This window comes from Ambystoma mexicanum, chromosome 11 (genome assembly GCF_040938575.1).
Source record: "Ambystoma mexicanum isolate Mex_15411 chromosome 11, UKY_AmexF1_1, whole genome shotgun sequence".
Lineage (NCBI taxonomy): Eukaryota > Metazoa > Chordata > Amphibia > Caudata > Ambystomatidae > Ambystoma > Ambystoma mexicanum.
The window spans coordinates 401,057,509-401,075,319 of record NC_090934.1 but is presented as its reverse complement, the minus strand read 5'-3'; the positions used below and the strand labels follow the sequence as shown (position 1 = coordinate 401,075,319).

Genomic DNA, 17,811 nt, shown 5'->3' with positions numbered 1-17,811 from the left:
CTCATCCATTTCCCATTCACTCTTGGTCAGTAGCTCCTCATTACAATGAGTTGGTCGTTAATGTTTGTCTTTGTCTGGGTCCTCCCTCTGGTACAGCTTCCCTGCCTCAATGGAACTGAAGGTGAACCTCCTCCAGATCTGTAGGCACATCTGATGCTTCCTCATGTGTGGGACTTACTCTCCTCCTCTCCCCTGCTGTAGTCCAGGATGACTGAGATGATGCACTAGTGATCTGGCAACAATCCGATCTCCCCAACATTTTCACCCATGCACTGCATCCCCCGCACTTGATGTGTGTTTACTGTATCCCTACAACCCACTACCGCCACTATGCACCTGATTTGTGCATTTGCACTTCCAATGCCAACAGGCCACAACATTTGCATTACTGGTGACGTATTTATGTTTGAAATTTAGGCCGTTCACATGTTCTGCTATGCCCCCTCTCACTTCAAAACCCAGGTATCCCCTTCAACATGCCTAATCACTGGTGCAACATCAATGTGACCTCACATCATGGTATCAGTGTGCATGTCTTCACTCGATTCCGACACCCTAGCATTGTTGGGCATTGTGACACTTGCATATTTTTGCTTTGTGAGTACAATGTAATGTAATCTCACAACTATTGTAAATGGCTCTGGCACTGTAGTCATCAGGTTCCATCTCCTACCGTTTGGCAGTTCTTGCATGGCTATGCAGCATCTGTGTATTGCAAGCCAAGTGCTTGTGTGTAAAGCAGGTGCTAGGCACCATGCACTACATGTGTTGTTGAGCCCTTGATCAGACATCCATGGCTGCATTCATAGTTCCCTTCCCTTGTAGTTACACTGCGTATGAGTGACATGGCAGGTAAATGTGTTGCATGTGAACATTGTGGTGGCTGTGTGTGTGTGGGCTATGCAATTGACGGATCTGCGTCGTGATCTGCCCGCGGCTGCATTTCCCGCAACGGAAATGTTCGCATGGGAAATGCATGAACACAAAATGTTTCATATTTCCCCCACAACCCCCGCTCACTATACTGTGTAGTATAGTGAGCGGGATGTTGCGTGGGACACCCCTGCTTTCTTTTTTCCTTATTCTGTTGGGAGAGCTCAGGGGTGTCCCCCGGAAACCCTGCTCACTGTAGTGGGTGGGGTGTTGCGGGGGATACCCCCCAGTACCCATCCCATCCACTCGACACCCCCTCCCCCCCGGAAACTTTCTTTTGTTCACACTGACCCCACCAAAACGCCTGAACACATACCACGAAAAGTTTTAATTTTTGGTAGTTAGAACATTTTGTGGTGCTTGTTTTAGGTTTTTTGGTGGGGTCAGTCATTTTTATTCAGACATTTCGTCCTATTCCCAATTGACATGGGTCTTCATTTCCTTTTCTGTCCATGTGCACGTGATGAGGCACTTGATGAGGGGGATTTGCTACAGGATACTGAGCAGCTACCAACCACCAGTGGAGGACGTGGTGTGGCAGCCGATGAAGATCCACTGGTACTACAATCCATCCTGGCCCTGACTCAGTCGGACTCCACCTCCGATGATTCCTTTGGATCTGGTGGTGAACCAGTATATGGCTTCCTCAACACTGTTGGAGGTGAGTAGATCAACTGTGGGTGCTGTTGTGTCAAACATCTGCAGGGGGTGAAGACCCCTCACAGGGCCAGTCAGTGTTGGTACCTCATGTCTGTGGTGGTTACGGATGCAGGGTCACGCTCCACAGTGTTGGCTCCTGGTCCTGGGACAGCTGATCAAGGGAGGGATGCAGTCCTGCAGCCACAGACAGGCCCATCACATCAAGGGCCAGGTTCCCTTGGGCCTGCCAGGCGTGGGGCCCGCCAAAGCTGTGGCTGTGTGTCAGCTGGGAATACTGTGTGGGAGCAGTCCATGTATGGTGTTGCATGGCAACAGGGGGTTTCCTATGAGATATTGGCTCAGGGCATGGAAAGGGTGGCCAATTCCATGATGCCCCCATAAAGACAGGTGGAGCTCCAGCTGCAGGCAATGCTGCCTACATGCTGCTCACACAGGCTGTACATGGAGGCCAGCAACAGGAGCCTACGGACAGAACTCAGGGCTCAGCGTGCATCCCTGGTTGCAGGGGTTCGTGCATACAGGAACGCCCTGAGGGAAGAGTATAGGTCCCTCAGAATTACACCGACTGCACTTGAGGAAGTCCGCAGTAGACGGTCTGAACAGCAGATGCAACAGTTGACTCATACCGTCACAGAGGAACTGCGTGCATCCCGTGAAGTGTTGCATGGGGACCTCCGAGCCATCATGTTGCAGGTGCGAACATATCAGTTGTGCATGGCCAATGCCATGGAGGAACAGGCCAGGGCTATTTGGGGGATGATAATCCCTTAACACTACCACCTTCTAATGCTACACCAGAGGGTGGTGACAACAGTGACAGCTCTCCCAATTCATGATAGCCGTGTGGCCCATGAAACCATGGAGGGTATTTTTTTCTTCTTCTCAACACCCGCAAATGCGGGTGTTGACGTGCACCCTGCCCCTCCACCCTCCTGGGTGGGCCCGTGGGCCCCACCCCATCTACCATGTGCTTTTTCTTTTTTTTTCTATTGTGCAGGTATGCAACAGTGTGTTACTTTGTGTGGCATCTGAGGGCATCCACTGTAGGTTCCAGCGGGACCCATAGAGGCTTGTCTTGTGCTGGTGTTTCTGCCTTGGGTCCAGACACATGCCACTCCTGCTTCCCCTTTCCATGGGCTTGAAAAGAGGGTAGCGTGTGAAAGTAACTTACTCAGGCGCATTGGGCTTCCTTTCTATCTGTGGACAGTCAAGTCCGGCCTGTGTATACACCCCTAGTCGGAATCATGATTGTATGTCCAAGTGCATGGTTGCCATCCCTTTTTGTTTGTACATTGGGATCCATCCTTTGATTATGTTCCATCTTCATGTATTGGCTTGCCCATCTGTATTGTTGTAGGCCTTCTGTCTGTATGTGCTTCCCTGCCCACTTTAGTTATCAGGGCCACCCAAAATGATGGAAGGGTAGCATGTGCAAGTTACGACACGTTGAGGCACTTGTGCAATTATGATTGGTCATGGTCAGACACATTTACTATTCTGGCCTGTGTATCTGGTATTTTGTACTGCCCAATGGGTGTCCCTGTGTACATTTATAGTTTGATGTGTGAGAGTGACTTGTTTATGACCTGGTTCTGTTGATTGTTGAGCACTTTGTGACAGTGGAGTTGAGTGATGGCCTTTGATTTACACTTTTGACATTGCATACCATGGAAAGGTGTGGCGACCAGGTGACATGGAGTGTGGGATGGTTTAGGTGTACTTTGCCATGGTGTTCGTGACATGCTACATCTTCCATGAGTTGGTTTAAGTGCTAAGGGATGCACACAATGTGGCACTTCCAAGGACAGGTTCTCAGGGTGGTAAGGTTGGGACAGGCGATTGTCCCTTTGTCATCATTGCTCGTCACCTGGAATGTGCCAGGGCTGTGTGCACTCTGCAGGGTATGGATTTTAGGTGAAAAATTGTGCCATAAGATGGGTACGGGGAGCCTCGCCACGTGCCCTTTCCCCTTCCATGTGCAGCCACTGTGCATTTGGTTGGGGATGTGGGGGCACCACCATGTCCACCGGTACGCAACGCTGTACAGGACACATGCTACCACGATGATCCTGCACACTACTGGTGGTGCATATAGTAGCTCACCACCAGAGTGGTCAAGGGAGCGGAAGCGTGACTTTAGCACTCGGAATCTGCACTCCACTATGGCATTGGTACAGTATGGGCTGCGTTGTATCTTACCTGGGGTGGTGTGGTGATGTTCCGTATTGGCGTCATCATGTAGGTGCTCAGAGGGTAGGCACTGTCCCCTGTGGAGGTGAGATGTGTGGTTTTGTCTGTGTGAGCCATGCATGCATTCGCAGGGCCATTTGTACTCACCAATGAGCCATGTGTTGCCATGCCTCCCAGCTTCCAAGGGCCCACTGTAGGGGTGACATTCTGAATATGAAACTGTCACGGGTGGACCCTGGATAGTTTGTATATACAGAGGTAATGATTCCCTTGGCATCACATACAACCTGCACGTTGATGGAATGCCAGTGCTTGCGATTGCGATAGATGTGCTCTGTGGCCCTAGGTGGACGTAGGGCCACGTTGGTGCAATCAATGGCACCAAGCACTTTGGGGAAGTGCGTCACCGGTAAAAGTCCTGGACCACGGCCTGCCTTTCTGCAGGTGTTCTGGGCATGTATATGTGCCTGCGGACTGAGAGGCATGCAGTCATGATAGCCAACACCTGGTGTAGGCAGCGTGACTGCGTGGCCTGTGAGATGCCCCCGACGATGGCAGTTGTCCACTGAAATGACCCAGTGGCCAAAAAATGCAGTACATTGAGCACCTTCTCCAAGGGGCTCAGTGCTTGGGAGCACAGGGTGGGTGATGCGAGGTCATCTTTCCACTCCGTGACCAGGTCTAATATGATATGAGGTGGAAACCTATACCTGGCATAGACCTGGTCATCAGGCATCCCAAAAAGGCAGGTCCTGGGTAAAAAAATGCATGCCCTGGCTATCCCCCTCCTCCTGCGGTGTCCCACGATCACAGCTGCGAAAAATGGTTCATTCATCGTAGCTGTATACGCGCTTTGGCTTTTGCTCGCACTTTTTATGCATTGTTTTTGTGCGCGTTGACGCTTACGCCAGCTTTCGCCAGGCGGACGCGTTTTCCGGATTAGCGTGTCTATTTGCCCCCTTTTTAGGTGACTGCAATAGACGGTATGCGTCTTCGCTGGGCGTCTCGCGCAAGGCCTTCGTGGTGTCGCAGTGACGTGTTGCACCTGCGAAGATTTAGCGCAAGTCTCCGGTAAGCCACACGCAATATGTTCTATGAATTGGCAAACAGGCGCTTGCGCGCGTTTTTGCACGCAAGTCCCCTATTTTTAGCGCAATTAATTCCATGAATCAGACACTATATGCAATTTAATGCCTTTCTTCTTCTGTACAAAATTTCACATCTTTATGTGAGATTCTCCTATCTGCAGGTTTTGAGTGCTCCACACTTCCATTATGTTTTCGGCTGCAGAGAGCTGTGTATTCATTTTACCAGGCTCTTCAGTTACATTTTCTAGGGCAAGCAGAGATATTTTCGGTGGGCTGCTGATCATGCTCGGCCAAGTGTTTTCTGCTTTTGAAATATGCTCTTTCCACCCTGAACTGAGATGTCACAGGGACATAGAAGTGGCTGATTGACAAACCGTCAGCATTATTGTTAAACGTGTTTGAGCGAAAGCCACTGATTAAGTTTTGAGGTCAGACGTTATTAATGTGGTGGAGTAGGCATCATTCCGTACAAGTCCGGCTTCTCTGTGTGCTGCTCTACTGACACAAGCAGATTACCTATATCACAGTAAGGTGATTTCAGAATATCCAGTGTTTATGAACGGCTGGTTGGGATTGGGAGTTTACATGTTGCTGATCCTCCCCCAGTCCTACTGATCTCACAGAGAGATGTCGCCTGGCAGCATTTATCTCCATTTCATAAAGGCCAGTAACAATCTGTAAGAATCATGATTAAACTCCATAATGCTAAATACTTCCTCCCAAAATAAGGGCTCAGGGAAGAGGCTGCCATAAAAGGCAGAGAGACAGCGGCTGCTACAGAACCCCTTTCTCTCAGCACTGAATGCTTCACTTGAGGCTGTGCTGTACAATTTCGAATAAGATCCAAGCTATTAGCTCCAGCAAATAGTGTTATAAAATAAGTATTATTCCAGCTGAACCGTCTCAGTCAAACAAGGGCTGCACGCACTGTGCAGTGCTTTCATAAGGAGGCAGACATTTTATGTAGGACTTAAAAAAAAAAATCTACAATCAAAAATAATGCTGGGGGTGGAGGGGCACTGTTTATTTCTGGCACGATGCACTACGAACATTTCCAGGTTCTTAACAGAGACAGCAGTAAAATGCCTACAATATGAATATTTACAGGTAAACTGCAAGGTCCTTCTATAGTAGCGAGGATTATCCTAGCAGGGACAGGGGTTTAAATAAAAGACTATACAATCGTATGAAATTAATAGTTAATTAGCAATCGGGGCCCCTCTGTAGCATATGCCAAAGGCGAAGCCACACACAGGTCTTTGGCTTCCCTGCACGGCCCACTGCCAGAGCTCTACCTATCCTGAGCGGTCAAGTTTAGAAGAGGGCGTAACTTCATGACATCACATACATGATAGACAAATTTTGGATTGGCATTCTACCGGACTACAAAACTGACCGAGTACTGTTTGAATTTAAATGAACATAAGCAATGAATTGACAAATTGAACATTCAATGCATTTTTTTCCGCCCTAATCTAATGTGCCGCCCTAGGCCAAGGCCTACCTGGCCTTATTGAAAATACGTCACTGAATAGGATGGCATGGAGGGACTGGCCAGACAAATTGCAGAGGGAAATACAGGGAACTTTTGGGAACATCATGAAGGAGGGGAAACACTCTGCAAATGCCATCATAGTTTGAATACAGCAGAAACAGCGGGGCGATAGATAGCAGGTGCAACTGTTGTCAAGAGGCATGCGTAGTTTAGGAGTATGGTTTTAAGACAGCAAAAGGCTACTCTTATAGATGAGCAAATGGAGGAGTCACACCTATTTGGGGGAACAGGTAGAGGAGGCTGTAGAGCGAGCTAAAAAGGTCATGGCACCCTAAAAACCTTAGGTCAGATCACTGGAAGAACTGGTCAAAACAGAGGGTTCCTTACAAATTTCAGACAGCACAACAGCCTCAAACACAAACAGGCTCCAACTACTGCTTCACGGGATCTCAAGCCAAACAGCTCATGTACCATGCACCCTCACGAAATATGTGAAGAGGCAAAACTAGGGTTGGAGCACAATCCACTCAAGGGTCGTCCTCCACTCAGAAACAATGACTCAGAGGCTCGGGTCACCTCCCGTGCACCCCACCAGTTGGGGTATGCATAACATAATACACCCATGCATTGGAGGGCATAACATCAGACCAGTGGTGTTAGAGACAGTGTCCCAGGGGTACTGTATCAAGCTATTGAAGAATCCCGCAGCCTACCACCGCAGAACAGAGAAATGACAACAGAACACAAGGAATTATTACAGAAGGAGGTGGAGGCACTACTACTAAAGAATCAGTTAAAATTTATTCTCTATTTTTTAGACCCTAAAAACGACAAAACAAAGACCAGTACTAGATTTGCACCCAGCAAACAAGTATGTAAAACCACAAAGTTTTCAAATGATCACTCTGCAGGAGGTCATTGAACACCCAGTCACAGAAGATTTCCAAGGTAGAAGCGCAACATTTCCAGTTCAAAGTTCCCCCTTTTAGAATATCATCAGCGCCACATGTGTTCAGAAAGTTTCTCAAAGTAGTAGTGGCACACCTACACAGAGAGAACATACCAGCAGTGGTCGAAGTGGGCAGGATCGGTGCCACTACTTTTTTCTATTAAATGGTACTGTTCCTATACTTTTATTTTAAAGAGAAACCGTTCCGGAATGGTTTCGTTGTTAAAACTTGCACTTCAGTGCACTGCACTCAAAGTTGCCTTAAACAGAAGGTACATTTGTTTGGAGGGTGGGGGGGCTGTAATGTGCGTGGGAGAGGGTGTGGCGATGAGGTTTGTAGGGAGTAGGGACACAGCAGTAGAAATGAACATAGTTCCACTACTACCTTTCATACACTTTGACCACTGCAAACCAGTCTATGCCTATCTAGACGATTTGCTCATAACAGGCGAGACTCGCCAGTCATGCCTAGATAACACACAAACAGCAATAAACCTGTTTCACACACTAGGGTTCACCATCAACAAAACAAAGGAAAGCCTAGTACCATCTCAAAATAAAGAGTTTCTAGGTGCAAAAATAGAATACGAACAACCACTAACTTACCCAGCGGAGGAAATAGTGCAACCGATTCTAGCCCAGATACCCACATATCCGATGGGAACAAAATTATCAGTAAAGAAAGTTGTGCCTCGGCACAATGGCATCCTGCATATAAATGGTCCCACACGCACGACTAAACATGCGTACACTACAGCAGGGGCTCACAGGTCAATGCTCTCAGAAGGGCAGCGATTCGGACTCTCTAGCGATGAGAACAAAGGAGGTCATAGTGATTCTGCAATGGTGGACAAGGGAAAACCTATTAAAAGGAAGACCGTTCAGACAAGCACCAATACAGAGAACAACAACCACAAATGCATCACTGCTCAGTGGGGAGCAAATTGCCAAGAATTAACAACCCAGGGGGCATGGTCACAACAGGAAAGGAAGTACGGCATAAACATACTGGAACTCCAAGCCATCAGAAAGGCATTGCTATCTTTCCAAACAAGATTAAAAAACAAAGGTGTGTTGGTCAATACTGACAACACCACAGCAATGTCCCACATAAACAAAAGAGGGAACACACTGTAGTTCTGTCCTTCTTGGGACAAAACATATCGAGTTGGATATAAATGTGTATTTTCATGCAGCAAGCACATGGTCCCAGGGAGAACAACTGTCTAGCAGACAGCCTAAGTAGATTGTTGCAACAAAATCTCAAGAGGGAGTTGAACACAGGCACACAGATTTTCAAGGAATGGGGTTACCACATAGTGGACCTTTTTGCAAAAGCACAAAAAACGCAAAATGCCCAACCTTCACATCCAGGTATCCAGAAAAAGGGTCACTGGGGAACAAACTATGGATGAACTGGCCAGTGAGATTTGCTTACACTTCCCCTATCCTGTCCCCCTCACCCCCCACGTCCCTACGCCTAAACAAGATGGTACACAAATTGTTACACAAACAGCTCACCCGGATACTAAAAGCACCAATGTGGGCATGACTGGCATGGTATCACATAGAATGAAAATGGGCATGCTACCCCCTAACAAGTTACATAGCAGACAACTAGCTACCACAACAACACTGGTAACCAACACATCCTTGCCCGTATACTTTGAATTTGGCAGTTTGGCTCCTGGAATCGTAGAGTTTGGACAATTAAAACTCCCAAGCAGATGTATGGAAATTCTTGGCGCGGCAAAAAAACTAAACACATTTATACTCCACTAAATGTAAGTGTTTGGTTATTTGGTGTAAAACAAAACAGATTGACCCCATCAACTGCACACCAACAGATCTAGTAATATATTGATTACATTTATTAGAATCAGGGCTGATGTACAACTATCAAGGTACATCTCAGAGCATTAGCAGCCTATTCTACCGCACAATAAAAAACATTCTGGTGGACCGTTCCAGTGGTTAACGCATTAATGGAAAGGATCAAATGCATATACTCCTCAGTGGCGCATCCAACTACAGGGTGGAACCTTAACAGTTCTCCAGAGACTCATGTGAATACCTCTCAAACCAATCCACAAGGCTTCCCTAAGGTTTTTAACATATAAAGTGGCTGTCCTAATAGCAATAACATCAATTATAAGAGTGTGTGAACTACAAGCACTACCGGTTACAGAACCCATCATAGCCATACACAAATAGAAGGTAGTTTTAAGGACTCCGCCACAGTTCTCACCTAAATATATATAAGAATTCCATGTTAACCAATCCCTTGAACTACCTTGTTTCTTCCCCAATCCTCAGAGTACAGGACAAAAGGCATCACACACCCTAGATGCACGTAGGGCAGTTAAGTTCTACCTTGACAAAATGAAGCATATAAAGAAGAAAAGTCAGTTCTTTGTCTCATTTGCAACAGGCCGAGAGGGGAATCCTGTTACTAAGCACACCATTTCTAGATATTGTGAAATATATCCAACTGTGCTACATGCTAGCACATAAAGCACTTTTACTTCAGGAGCTCACTCTACAGGCAGCACTGGGGCACCCTTAGCCTTCATTGCAAAATTCCCTTTAGAAGACATTTGTAAGGCTGAAACATGGAGCTCAACGCATACATTTACACAACCCTATTGTATAGATACACAAACAACAGCAGATTCACAAGTGGAACACACAATTCTTAGACACCTATTTGCCTCTGTTCCTACTTCTAAACCACCACCTGCTTCAGGTACTGCTAGCTAATTATGCATAGTAAGTGCATCTAAGCAGATTCACAAGCTCCAGAAGACAAATATTACTTACCCAGTAATCCTCTTTCTGTAGCTTGTATCTGCTTAGAATCGCATGTGCCTACTCTACCTCCCTGCAAGAGAACAGATGAGCAGTGGGTTGTTTAAAGAACCTTACTCAGTTACAGAACAAAACATACCAAGGGCAGGAAAAACAATCTGAGGATGTTAACGCATGAAGGATTGTGGGTCCTTGTACATGTAGGATAGGGATAGTGTTAAGGGGATGAACAGTTTTTCAAATAAAAAAAAAGATGTAATACTCTGAGGCAACCACTAGATGGCAGACTATGCAGAGCATGTGATTCTAAGCAGATACAAGTTAAAGAAAACCTATTACTGGGTAATATTCATCATATAACAGTAGTGATTTTTGAGTGTTACTTGTTTTTCATCGATAAAAATTTGTCTAAGGCCTAAATAAATAACTTTTTTTACATCCACATGGCTGATTCTGACAATACATTTTAACATGTCTGTCCTACCACATATATGCACTCCGAATGTCCAATTTTATGTATATTGTTTGAATACTATTATCTATGCCCTATCAATACTGTACTATTGTCTTTTACCTGTAACCTGATGTTCAAAGCGCATATATACCCCCGGGTCAAGAGCGCTATATAAATAAATAAACAAACAAACAAACAAAGAGGAAGCCCCCAATATTTAAACAGGGATTCATGCCTTCTGGGTCAATGTTAGGATAGATCTTCAGAATCAGCCCTGTGGACAGATTCTGGAAGGCCACCCTATTCTGATAAACAGGGAAATACATGGATACCTAGCCACATTTGATATGGCTAGTGTGATTGAACAGCAAGGCTTTCGCATAGGAAGGTGTTAGAGTGATGAAGGGTTCAGTTAAGCACACACAGAGCTCTGTCAGCAGAAAGTAGGCAGATTGAAAAAAATACAGTTATTTATTTAGGCAATAGACAACTTTTATCAATTAAATATCACCTGTAATACACTAAAATATTCACTACTAATATAGACAAATTCACCTTTGGGTGCTCTGTTAAGGGCACTACCACTTGACTTTTAAACACAGTTAGAAATACTTTTTAAATGTACTGTAGTAAAACAAGTGAAATAAAGAAATAGAACTGTTAAGTATTCAAGACTTTGCCAACTTCCTTTTTCACAAACTATTAGCTCTCAAACCCATACAAAGCCTAAGAACCAAGGTTCCAATCTTACAAAGTCCTTCTCTAGCTAGAAAGGAAGGGGCTTACTGCCCTCCGAATCACAGGTCCCAATAAAAGTCTTTATTTTCAGGAGGCAAGGGGTCTCTTTTAGGAAGTTGAACAGGTGGCGACTTGAGCCAAAAAGTAGTTGTGTTCCAATGTTCAAATAAAATTAAGAGGACATTCTTTAAAAGACACTCTGCCCATCCAACCACCTTTGGGGAGTATCAGGAAGGATACCAGGGCAAAACACCACTGGTCAGGGCTAGGCAGGAAGAGATAGGTATAGGACTTCATGCACATACAACGCAAAGGAGAGGGAGGAGGCCCAAAATAGGAAGGTATACTCACCCCTTTACTCCCATTTACTCATGGTCTGAGTTCCTGAAATTGCTGGGCCTTCCAAATGTGTGCCTTGGCTCCATTAGAGGAAGCCCAGGGGTTGCGTGTGTAGAGGTCTCTTCAGTCATCAGGTTCTAATCAGGTTCTTAGGGTCTGGCAAGTTCACGATTCCGAGTTCCGATAGACTGGATTCTGGGCAGCAGGACAAACCAACTTTGGGACAAACACTTCTGCAGCGACTTCAGAGAACTCGCATGACATGACATAGGTGGCAAGCAGCAATGGTCGTGTTCAAAATGTCAAAAGACTTCCCTTGTGGCGAAAAACAAAGAAGCTGGTCCTGCAAGCCTCCTCTATGTGGGGGAGAGCTGCAAAGTAAGGGAAATGCTTATTGTTCAATAAGCTGGGAATCGGCAGAGTCCCAAGGCTCAACTCGGGATGGCGACTGCTGCACCAAAGCAGCCCAGGACAACATCTGGCTAGCCCACCCGATGGTTCTCAGAATGCTCAGGGCACTTCCAGTGGCTTTGATCTTCGAGCAGTGGTCACAGCTAGTTGTTCCCACTGGTCCAGGGGTCTCAGCACAGACAAAGGTCTTCTTAATATCTGTAGAGAGACAGGGCTTTGCTGGGCAAGTGAAGAAAGGGCTGCTTGTTATCTTCCAGCGATGAGTTACGGGTCTTCAGCAGACTGATCTCGTTCATAGGGGTCTTGGCTCTAATAATGTTCTTCAGTGTGGCTTCAGGAGTCCTCCTTGTATCCAGGATCCGGGCTGGAGTTGGCTCAACACAAATGGCAAGATATGAAACATTCAAACAGCAGGGGCTGTACAATCCAAGTAAGTCTCTGGTCACTGCATCTGCCCAGTAATAGACACATTTGAAAGTGATGTAGAATTGGTCCAGACAGTCCGAGCCCCCCACATCCAACCACACACACAGACCGCCACTTTGCCTGGGAAAACAGGCACTTTCCTCCAGGAAAGGGTTTTCCATACATAGCAATTCCAGCTCTTCGAGAGCAGGAAGAAGGCCAACCATGATGGTCAAAGGACCGGAAAAATGTTCATAGTACAGCCATTTTAGAGTGCATGGTAAACTATATAGCGTCAAGCGGTTAAATGTAAAGTGCACGAGACAACAAAAGGGAAAATGGAAGAAAAGTATCTGCTGCTACCATCCCACTCTGGACACATCAGGTTAGTAACCAAAACATTGGTTATTAACCCCAAGTGTCCCGTAAGCACTTTACAGAAGGTGATCTGTGCAGGGAAAAACAGAGAATTTTACTTTGGAAAACTGAATTTGGAAAGGCTGCATCTTTTGTGATATAAGCCTACAATCTAGGTTTTTCATGCAAAGTAAACTAGAACACTTTTCTGAAGCAGCAATTAGCAATTACACTGCAAAGCGACAAGGACAGACTCCAGATGGAAATTAAGATTGTTTATTAATTAGAATTGTAGATTCATAATTGTTTTAGATATTGAAAAGGTTTCATGTTTGGGGCTAAACTGTCTACTTAGCCTTTTGGTTGTGGGAACATGGGCAGAGGGTAGGCTATACTCTTAAGGCGGGGTGTGAATGTGACGACAATAGCAACGAAAAAAGCAATAGTTCAAAATAAAGACATGTTTAATCAAGGTTCTATAAAAAATATATATTATTTTCAACACCCCATTTGCAATATAACTACTATAAAAAACACCAACAAAAACCTACCCCTATGGCGAGAACACAGATTATGCAGACCCTGTGGAGAGAACACAGAATATGCAGAATGTAGATGGTGAACGCACTATGGGTAATGGAGGGGGTGAAAGGCGATAAATCACAACAATGTTACCTAAAGGATATGTCTTTGCTGAAAAAGGTTAGCTTAGCATTCTCAACTGTCACAAAAGTGGACCAATGAGGCTGGGGGCTTGCAACAGTACCTTTCTCAGTTATTGGCAGTTCAGCAGTGTCAAAACAGGCTTGCAGGTCGAACCAGCAAGCTGGTTGTTCAAGGTGAACCAGTGACTTGTGCTGCCTGCTACGATGCAGCAGCAAGCCGGATCGATGAATGAAGCAACAGCAGTTCAAGAGGATCCCAAGAAGTGCCAAAAGCAGCATTGCAGGACATGGCGATTCATAGACATTTTAACGCAGTCGTACCATGGTTGGATGACTGTTCAAAACTGCAGAACGCAGGAACCCAGCTGCTCTGCTTCTCCTGATGCAGTGCTTCCAAATCTAGGGGCTTGGAGATAAGATAGGTCCCTGTTCCCTCTTTTCTCCAAACCAGGAGAGGCTAGCTAGCACCTGCAGGGGTCCTTCACCTCCAGTGAAGGGCTGGGGTTCCAGTGCAGCAGGCAGAGAGGAACATGTGTTCCCAACAGCAGGTCATCCCTAATGTGCCATGGGGATGTGTAGGGAGCAGGGCTTGCCTCTGCCCTGGAACACCTTCCTTCACCTCTGGTAGAGGACTTAGAGGAGGACTGCTCTCCAAACAAGGCCCAGGTGAATTCTTCCCTTGAAGGTGACCTCCTGCCTTAAAAAGGCAGCCAGCCACAGCCGATTGGGCAACAGCAAGCCTGCTTTAATGGGTCCAATCCTGGTTTAGGTAACAAGTGATTCTTGTCTTCATGCATCACATCCAAAGTGCTTTGCTGTGCAGCGACAGAGGAAAGAGAAGTCCACAGAAAACCAAGATGGCAGATTCCTTCCCCCCCATGTGTTTCTGCTCATCTAACCCCACGCATTGCCCAAGACTGCAACATCCAAGGCGCTTTGGTACGCAACAGCCTCAAGTAAGGCTGGCACTTTTGCTTAAATTGTGCCCTTAGAAATTCAGTTTCCAGAAATCGCCTGCTGGGCAGTTCCTGGGTTGCACAGAGGTGTTAAGCGACCTCACAAAGGATCAAAGAGAGGCACAATGTCCTGCCATTGTTCTACAGGCTGAGCAGGGACTGCAGTCTCACTAGAATACAGAGCCCTTCAACAGCTTGCCTGTGCTCACAGTGATAGGTGCATGATTCAGATCTGCTGTGGCTGCAATAATTATGTGACCTACCAGCCATCATACCAAAAGTCAGATAAGGCATACATTTCCAGGTTAGCCTGCAACCAGAGAATAGTTTATCATAACTATTAAGGTTTTGGATCAGAGGTATGGATTTAAAAAACAGCCTCTGTACTGCACTGACTTTGCTGTCACACCAGCTGTTAAACATGGCACGAGTGACCTTTGAACCTGCTCTGAGTCGCAGGAGCTGCAGATCAGGATAATAATGCAGCAGGGCACATGTGTTCCCTTTGCTTTTGCCATGGCGTGTACTGATGGGAAGGAGGGTCTGTGCAGAAGACCATCCTTTCACTAAAATGGAATTACATGGATACTTTTTATTATTTAATCAACATAAAAAAGCCAAGGAGTCTACACCCTCGGCAGATGGCAATTCCTCACACTGAATTAGAATAATTACTATTCTATTGTTATGACTGCATAACTATTATAAAAAGGATATATAGTTTTCAGTTTACACGCAGCTTCATTACGAGGATGCCGGTCCGGAAAAAGGTGCTGGTAACGTCATGTACCAGCACCTTTTCCAGAGCGGGATACTCCCGAGCCTGCTGGTAGTTCAGGCCCCTACCAGCAGATAATTCACTGAAGAACCGGCAGTGTTAACAACGCTGCCGTTACTTCAGTGGTTCCCATCCCATGGAGTCCTACGCGATTCCACTGGAATTTACCGTTGCTTCGACCGCCCGCAATATCCCGGTAATATTGGGTGGCAGAAACGGTAAGCAGAGATTGCTGATAAGCTACCGGCAAATCTCTTAATGACCTTGAATGTGTTAAGTGGAATAAACTGTACCTTGATATAAGCTCTCTTGCCTCTTAAGGGTGAAATCAAACAGCATTTTCAAAATACCATGGAGAGGGTTGGACACACTTGGTTGACATGCTAGGTATACACCATAGGCCCAATTCATGAAAAGTTTTGCGCGGTTTAAAGTGACTTTGCACTGCTGAAAAGTGACTTTACACTGCCGACTCAAACCCTTATTCATGGAACTGTGCAAGTCACTTTTCAGCAGTGCAAAGTCACTTTCAAAAAATTCCATGAATCGGGCCCTATAAGTTTAGTCTTCTGGAACCTCGCACTAGAAGGAGTCATAAAAACGTTCCCAAGACAATGCAGATGGGGAGAGAACATTTTCATCATTTTGCTTTCAGGTCCAAGCAGATATTGTTGCCAATTTGCTAATGCTTGCCCTCTCCACAGATGCAGTTCCACAGATTTTCAAAACTGCTCCAGATCATTTGGAGGTCTACAGAGGCAATTGATTAGAAAAACAGTCCATCAATGGTCTAACACAGAATGCCACTTTGTGTCGCACTTTCTTCCAGCTGTCCCCTAGAGGCACCTTAGCAGTTAACATTAGCAAATCCAACACTGAAAAATACACACAAAGATTGAAAGAAAGACTTTTACCTGGCAAAGTTCTGTAAAAAAATCTGGCGCTTTTTTCTCTGGAGATTGCTGGAAAGTGCTGCCCATTGAATCTATCCAGAGCTGAATGGCAGAAAAAGAAAGAGCAGCCAATCAGGACCAAGAATAAACATCTGATCAATACCTTGATATAACAGTCAGCCAAGTATGACAACAGACGTTTAGAAAATAATTATTATGTTGGCAGAGGACAGCACAATCAAGGTGCAAAGCTCCCACTCGGAAAACTAGACAAAAACGCACATTCAATCTCACGGCTTTTACAGCTCTGTAGATAAACTACCTTCATAGTACATACCCAACTGAACATCACCACACCTTTGCACCAGAATGGTAAAAGCCTTAGCCTCACTGAAGATATAACAGTCCAAGTGATGGCAGTCATTAATCTCCCCCATCCCAAACTCCCCCACGAGGCTCCAGTCTTCTGTAAACCACCAGAGAAAAACCAATTGGAGCCTTTGCTCTTCTGGGTCACTGGTGACCCAATATCCTGAAATCATACACCTTTGCTCACAAACTGCCTTTCTTCTGTGTCACAAGAAACCCTGCTGATTTGAGACCCTCTCCCCCAACACTAAGCTGCTAGCAAAGCCCACATTCCAAAGTGATGCTCCTTCAATTCTCCATATTTCTCTGCTGCAAGATCAAGAGTACTCACATCCGTGCCATACTTTGACATGGCGGCATTGGCATGCTGACGGATCTTCTCGCGGTACATCTGAGCAGCTCGGCTGTTGTACTTGGCATTGGTGTCGTTTGTTGTGCAGCCATGATGGCGAAAGAATGCAGTCTGTAAGCGGATATAAAAAATCAAAGTCAATTCAGCAAGTTAAATTGTGAGTGAAAAATACAAACATCAATTGTGATCAAGGTATAATCCGGGGAAGAGCCAAGGCACGGAGGTATCAGAATTATCTGTGGATAGTGAGGAGCATAGATCCCAAAAGACAGAATGGCCCAGGTAATTAAAAATTTGCTGTGAGCAAGAAAATGGTTCCCCAAAAGAGCTTGGAGATTGTGAGGACACTAGCATCAACAGAGGAAGAGACAAATGATTATGCATCTGTAACCAGTATGGGGACCAGATGTAGCTTCCCTAGAGCAGGGGTCTGCAACCTGTGTGTAACCCCATGCCAGAGGAAAGAAACAAAAACAAAATGGAAGGGACCACCCATGTGTGTGCCACGCAGGGGACTCATCAAACAAAAGCCAAAAAGAACAAATTGAGCACTGCGCAAGTAGAGCCCCGCAGTGACAACCGGTGGTCGAGCCTGTGCTCTACGAAGTGTCGTTTGAAAAACCATTAACTGGTTGATCATGCTTCGAGTCTGCAGCACTGTGTTCACCGGTGTGGGCCTGGGGACATTGCTTGGTGCTCTCCATGGAGGCAGGGAGTGCCCAACTTAACTGCCACCACCTCAGATGTTCCTCAATACGTGGCGCAGCAGGGGGAGTGCCCTGTGATTGGTGCTGTGCCCACCCCCTGCACAGGCGGGCCCAGCGAGACTCTCCGGACCTCTGCTGGCAGACATGGCCCAGGTGGAGAAACCATGAATGGGGACCCCTGCTGCTGTAAACAATGCCGGGCTTCACTTGAAATATGCAGCCTGGACAAAATTCATAAAAGGGGACCGGCCCCCCATGCTGCAA

The 17,811-nt window shown here is 46.0% G+C and overlaps 1 protein-coding gene across 4 annotated transcripts in view; it reads right to left on the bottom strand.

Moving 5' to 3' along the window:
• The window catches only part of ARFGAP2 (ARF GTPase activating protein 2), an 885,096-nt gene that overhangs the window by 742,940 nt on the left and 124,345 nt on the right, over positions 1-17,811 (bottom strand). For all 4 annotated transcript variants that reach the window (XM_069623180.1, XM_069623182.1, XM_069623181.1 and 1 more), the window contains 2 exons: positions 16,820-16,951; positions 16,141-16,221 (listed from right to left, as the gene is read on the bottom strand). In XM_069623180.1, coding sequence (XP_069479281.1) covers positions 16,141-16,221; positions 16,820-16,951 — 213 coding nt within the window. The remainder of the gene's footprint in view (positions 1-16,140; positions 16,222-16,819; positions 16,952-17,811) is intronic.